General features: G+C 30.9%; 1 protein-coding gene across 1 annotated transcript in view; it reads right to left on the reverse strand.

Annotated features, from left to right (window-relative positions):
- The window catches only part of scn8ab (sodium channel, voltage gated, type VIII, alpha subunit b), a 101,456-nt gene that overhangs the window by 64,450 nt on the left and 29,732 nt on the right, over window positions 1-7,274 (reverse strand). Inside the window, exon 5 of the mRNA XM_056460204.1 lies at window positions 2,406-2,534. Within this exon, the coding sequence (XP_056316179.1) occupies window positions 2,406-2,534 (129 nt within the window). The remainder of the gene's footprint in view (window positions 1-2,405; window positions 2,535-7,274) is intronic.

A 7,274-nucleotide genomic window follows, 5' to 3' on the forward strand; every position in this document is an offset into this window, starting at 1 on the left:
CTTTTCAAGATTAAAAATGGTTGGTAGAAAGATCAAGGCCCTATAATGAAATCCAAAAGCAGAAATAAACATGGAAATAATTTAAATAAACAGAGGAATCACATTATACGGAAAGATGCTAATTTACGGATTTCTTTACAGTGTATAGTGATTGGCTAAGTAGAATAATCTTGTTATTTCCATCCAGTCAAATCACATTTAGAAAAATCGCATCTGAAAGACCAACCTCAAGATGCAGACGCTTTATAAATGCAGCATTTTATAAATGTACAGTGTGGAACAATTAAAAGTGTCTAAACATTACGATCGTTACAAGCAAGGACCTACAGGCTGTTTAGACTGCATAGCGAGAAGATGAAGAATGATTACTGTATGATGACTGAAATCTGCAAATAGCCTTAAACAATAACTAAATACACTACAGAATGTTACGTTTCTTAAACACATGCACAATTTATAAGTATTCTATCAGTGCTGCATGAGCTTGGTTTGCTGCGTCAACTGCTGGACACTTGTAGCTTGTTAGTTAGGATTCGATGTGCATAATAATTGTCAATATTGTCTTAGTTATGTTTTTGACCCTAATGCTGAGTTCAGACTGCATGATTTTAGCCTTGATTTTGACTCGCCGACAGGTTTTGAGAAATTGCAAATCGGTGCTCATTCACGTGTAACAATCACACAGTGTGAACTATCAAAGGCGCCATCTAAGAGAATCATCGATGAGTCGCCGACACCCGTGAGATATTTAGTATGCTAAATGCTAAATATCTGGAGCTGTTGGTGATTCAAATCATGCCGTGTGAAATGTGTTCTGATTGAAAATAACATTGGCGATTACCTACAGCCAATACGAGAGCAGCATCCACTAGTATGGATATCTGCAGGCCAGCAGGAGGTTGAGGGAGAAGTTAAAAATTATTTGGACCCAAGAAATGAAGAAAAAACTTGTGGAAATCTGGCAAAATCACCAGTTTCTGTTTGATGGGTCATCTGAGCAATTCCACAACCAGGTCGAAAAAAGAAAAAAGTTGAGGAGACTTGCTAATCCCTTCAAAGCCAGGTGAGCAAAATAAGGACATTTTCTACTCCACTAAAGGCTTCTTTCTCATTATGTAGTTAATAACTAAAGATATACTACGTAACCTCCCGTTCGCTTCTCGCGTGTGTTTGGTTGTGAGACGTAGTTTGGACAAAGTTGCCAGCGATTTTTCCTATGTTAAAGTGCAGTGTGAAACCCCCTGTCGCCGATCTATATTGCAGTGTAAACAAAGCAGCGATGAAATGCTACCCCAGATAACCATGCAGTGTAAATCCATCTGTGACACGACTATGAAAATCGTGCAGTCTGAACTCAGCATAAGGTTACACAGATTTAGCTCCACATGTAAAACTTATCATTCTGCTTTTCTGACGTCTTATTATAGGTGAATATATTAATGTAACACGGTCTCATGTTGAATTAATCTCACATTTAAATTTATAGTCTATGAATGGCAAATAATTTAACTTAAACTTAGAAACATCCATTAAAGAAAATGCCACTTATTTAAGCTACATTTTTAATTTGCAGGGTATAAGGTGGAATTATTTTCTCAGCGTAATATACTAACTATTGTTAGAAGGGTTACTTTTTACTCATACTTTGTTTAGAAAATAGCCGCTGAGACTGCAGCTCTGCACAAGACGTTTGGCCAGCAGAGAATTTAAAATGGTCGTGCCCAACTGAGTCTGGTTTCTCTCAAGGTTTTTTTTCTTCACTTTCGCCAATTAGTAAAGTTTTTATTCCCTCTCCGCTGTCGCCACTGGCTTGCATGTTTCGGGATCTGTAGAGCTGCGCATTGTTGGATTTGCTCTTTAGTGTTTGGACTCTCAGCAGTGTTTTTTAAACCACACTGAACTGAGCTAAACTGAACTGAACTTTAACACTACAAACTGAACTACACTGTTCCAATTTACTATGACCTTTTATGTGAAGCTGCTTTGACACAATCTACATTGTATAAGCGCTATACAAATAAAGGTGAATTGAATTGAATTGAAACTTTTAACAGATACTTTTATTCTACTATTGGTACTTTTACTTGAGTAAGATTTTACTCTTTCCACCACTGCCAATTTTCCACCAAAATCTGAAAATCTTTGTAAAAATACGCAACAATCAGGAGAAGCTTGCTTGTTTGAGATGTGAGTGCATGTGTAACTTCGAAAATTAAAGCGTTGATTTTTTTTTCTGGAATTTTACTAATATAGCTGGCACCAACTGAAGCACCACTAGAGCCTAATGTTAAATGCGGCACACAAGAGTGTTATGAACCTGCAACCATTGCATGCAAAAACAGATTTAAAGTGTATCATTATAAAAATATTTCATTGTTTGAGTTACAGGATATTATTATACTTACGCCATAGAGATGACCATGAAATCCAGCCAGTTCCAGGGGTCTCTGAGGAAGGTGAAGTCATCTATACAGAAACCTCGAGCCACAATCTTTGTGAGAGACTCGAAAGTGTAGATTCCTGTGAAGGTGTATCTGACAGAGAGCAATAAAATGAGTTTAAACATACAGGTAATGTGCTTTTTATAGCATTTTGCAGATACTTTTTTGTATTAAATTAAATGCTAGTTTATACTAAATAGTTCTCTCGCTTCATCCACCATTTTTTTTTTATTTCACAATGTATTATGTGACTGGATACAAAACAGACAACATATATGATGCTGCCTTACAATTTAACCTTAGCATCTGAGCGGGCAACCAAATTAAAGGGATAGTTCGCACAAACATTCAAATTCCATCATTTAAATCAAACCTGTTTGAGTTTCTTTCTTCTGTTGAACATAAAGGAAGATATACGGAAAAATTTGAGAACATATTGTATTGTTCTTACTATGGAAGTCAATGGCTGCTTTTTTTCAGCAATCTTCGGAATATAGCTTGTTTTTTTTTATTGTTTCAAATTGGTTTGGGTTTCATATTGGCTTCAAATTCATAAAGGTTAAAAACCACTAAGTTTGAGTAAATGATGAGGAAAATTTGGGTTAACTGAGCCTTTAAGATGCCTAAAAATACTGTCTCTGTGGGCAACTCTAAAGATTTTGAAAGAGAGCTTACCATTGGTTAAGGACTCCTATGAAACGTCATTACCCCCAGTTACCCCAAAATAGACCTATCCAATTTTAGGACTGGGCAAATTTCAGCTCACATTGTCTTCAGCATTTCCTCCCACCAATTTAGTCATTAACTTGTCACTCTACTAACACTCTGAGTGCAATGACTGTTTGGTTCTGAGTTCACATTTATGAAGTGTAATACATTTTTGCCATGCACTCTTTAAAATCAAGTAATGCAAAAATATGAATGCAACACACACCAAAGATAGCTAACAAATGCAACTGGACAGAAGGTGCAACCATAAAAAGGACACATTGCTCAAGCATACTAGTTTTTCCTCATAATAATTATAAAGTTAAAGTTAGTCCATTAAAGTTAGATATAGGCATCTTCCTGTAGCAGATCTTCATTTGTGTGATGAAGAGTTCCTGTCACTGTTTTGACTTCTGTAGACATTTATAAGCTGTGTATGAGCTGTCAGCAGATTTCATCACATGTCCGCACATACATCATAAAAGCATGTTTCAATTGGTTTGTTCTTAAATATGACCATGTAAGGACTTTTTTGTGTTGTGGATCAAATGCACTAGAACTGTGGTTCTTAACTACATTCCTGAAGGACCACCAACACTGCATGTTTTGAATGCCTGCCACACCCATTTCAGGTCTTTTAGTCTTTGCTAATGAGCTGATGATCTGAATCAGGTGTATTTGGATAAGGAGACATGGAAAATGTGCAGAGCTGGTGGTCCTCCAGGAACGTGGTTGGGATACATTGCACTAGGAGATCCAACCTAAAGGTGTAAACACACCCGTAGTTCCCCAAAAGGTATTCCTATTACAGAAATCTTTCAGTTTCTATACTGTGAGCATGCCAAAAAGTTGATTCATTTTCCAGCAGTTGGAACATGAAACATTTGTTCTGTGTGAAACTAAAAGCTGCCATAGAAGAAACTTAATATATTGTTAAAAGAACCATATGTATTGTTTTGTGTTGTTCTGAATACTGAAATCTGAAGAAGGTTTAGTGCAATGGTATTCCTCTATTAATAATGAGTAGTATTTAAGAATGTACTGCCAATATAAACAAACCCCTGAAAATCATAAACAGTTATTTTTATTGTCTCTCAAATAACAATAAGAGTCAAATATACATCAAAATAGAATAGAATAGATCAGAATAGAATGCAATACAATACAATAGATCAGAATAGAATAGAATAGAATAGAATAGAATAGAATAGAATAGAATAGAATAGATCAGAATAGAATAGAATAGAATAGATCAGAATAGAATAGAATAGAGTAGAATAGAATGGATCAGAATAGATCAGAATAGAATAGAATAAAATAAAATAGAAAAAAGATCAGAATAGAATAGAAAAGAAAAGAAAAGAATATAATATAATAGAAAATATCAGAATAGAAAAGATCAGAATAGAATAGAATATATCAAAGAGAAGAGAAGAGAAGAGAAGAGAAGAGAAGAGAAGAGAAGAGAAGAGAAAAAAGATCAGTATAGAATAGAATAGAATAGAAAAGATCAGAATAGAATAGAATAGAATAGAATAGCAAAGATCAGAATAGAATAGCAAAGATCAGAATAGAATAGCAAAGATCAGAATAGAATAGAATAAATCAGAATAGAATAGAATAGATCAGAATAGAATAGAACAGAATAGAATAGAATAGAATAGAATAGAAAAAAGATCAGAATAGAATAGAAAAGATCAGAATAGAAAAGAAAATAATAGAATACAACAGAATAGAAAAGATCAGAATAGAATAGAATATATCAGAATAGAATAGAATTGAAAACAATAGAATAAATCAGAATTTAATATAATAGATCAGAATAGAAAAGAATAGAATAGAATACAAAATATCAGAATAGAATAGAATAGAATAGAATAGAATAGCAAAGATCAGAATAGAATAGAATAGAATATAATAGAATAGAATAGAATAGATCAGAATAAAATAGAATAGATCAGAATAGAAATAGCATAAAAAAGATCAGAATAGAATAGAATAGAATAGAATAGAATAGAATAGAATAGAATAGAATAGAATAGAATAGAAAAGATTAGAATAGAATAGATTAGAATAGAATAGATATCAGAATAGATATCAGAATAGAATAGAATAGAAAAGATCAGAACAGAATAGAATAGAATTGAATAGAACAGAACAGAATAGAATAGAATAGAATAGAATAGAAATAAATAAAATAGATAAGAATTTAATAGAATAGATCAGAATAGAATAGAATAGAATAGAATAGAATAGAATAGAATAGAATAGAAAAGAAAAGATCAGAATACAATAGAAAAGATCAGAATAGAATAGAATAGAATAGAATACAATAGAATAGAATAGAATGGATCAGAATAGATCAGATTAGAATAGAATAAAATAAAATAGAAAAAAGATCAGAATAGAACAGAATAGAATAGAAAAGAAAAGAATATAATAGAAAAGATCAGAATAGAATAGAACAGAATAGAATAGAAAAGAAAAGATCAGAATAGAATAGAATATATCAAAGAGAAGAGAAGAGAAGAGAAGAGAAGAGAAGAGAAGAGAAGAGAAGAGAAGAGAAGAGAAAAAAGATCAGTATAGAATAGAATAGAATAGAAAAGATCAGAATAGAATAGAATAGAATAGAATAGAATACCAAAGATCAGAATAGAATAGCAAAGATCAGAATAGAATAGAATAAATCAGAATAGAATAGAATAGAATAAATCAGAATAGAATAGAATAAAATAAAATAGAAAAAAGATCAGAATAGAATAGAAAAGAAAAGAAAAGAATATAATATAATAGAAAATATCAGAATAGAAAAGATCAGAATAGAATAGAATATATCAAAGAGAAGAGAAGAGAAGAGAAGAGAAGAGAAGAGAAGAGAAGAGAAGAGAAGAGAAGAGAAAAAAGATCAGTATAGAATAGAATAGAATAGAAAAGATCAGAATAGAATAGAATAGAATAGAATAGAATAGCAAAGATCAGAATAGAATAGCAAAGATCAGAATAGAATAGCAAAGATCAGAATAGAATAGAATAAATCAGAATAGAATAGAATAGATCAGAATAGAATAGAACAGAATAGAATAGAATAGAATAGAATAGAAAAAAGATCAGAATAGAATAGAAAAGATCAGAATAGAAAAGAAAATAATAGAATACAACAGAATAGAAAAGATCAGAATAGAATAGAATATATCAGAATAGAATAGAATTGAAAACAATAGAATAGATCAGAATTTAATATAATAGATCAGAATAGAAAAGAATAGAATAGAATACAAAATATCAGAATAGAATAGAATAGAATAGAATAGAATAGAATAGAATAGAATAGCAAAGATCAGAATAGAATAGAATAGAATAGAATAGAATAGAATAGAACAGAATAAAATAGGTCAGAATAAAATAGAATAGATCAGAATAGAATGGCATAAAAAAGATCAGAATAGAATAGAATAGAATAAAATAGAATAGAAAAGATCAGAATAGAATAGATTAGAATAGAATAGATATCAGAATAGATATCAGAATAGAATAGAATAGAAAAGATCAGAACAGAATAGAATATTTTAGAATAGAATATATCAGAATAGAATAGAATTGAATAGACCAGAATAGAATAGAATAAAATAGAATAGAATAGAAATAAAATAGATAATAATTTAATAGAATAGATCAGAATAGAATAGAATAGAATAGAAAAGATCAGAATAGATAGAATATAGAATAGAATAGAAAAGAAAAGATCAGAATACAAATAGAAAAGATCAGAATAGAATAGAATAGAATAGAATACAATAGAAATAGAATAGAATGGATCAGAATAGATCAGATTAGAATAGAATAAAATAAAATAGAAAAAAGATCAGAATAGAATAGAAAAGAAAAGAATATAATAGAAAAGATCAGAATAGAATAGAATAGAATAGAATAGAATAGAATAGAATAGAAAAGAAAAGATCAGAATAGAATAGAATATATCAAAGAGAAGAGAAGAGAAGAGAAGAGAAGAGAAGAGAAGAGAAGAAAGAAGAGAAGAAGAGAAGAAAAAAAGATCAGTATAGAATAGATAGAATAGAAAAGATCAGAATAAATAGAATAGAATAGAATAGAATACCAAAGATC

The sequence above is a fragment of the Danio aesculapii genome, chromosome 6 (assembly GCF_903798145.1).
Source record: "Danio aesculapii chromosome 6, fDanAes4.1, whole genome shotgun sequence".
Taxonomy (NCBI): domain Eukaryota; kingdom Metazoa; phylum Chordata; class Actinopteri; order Cypriniformes; family Danionidae; genus Danio; species Danio aesculapii.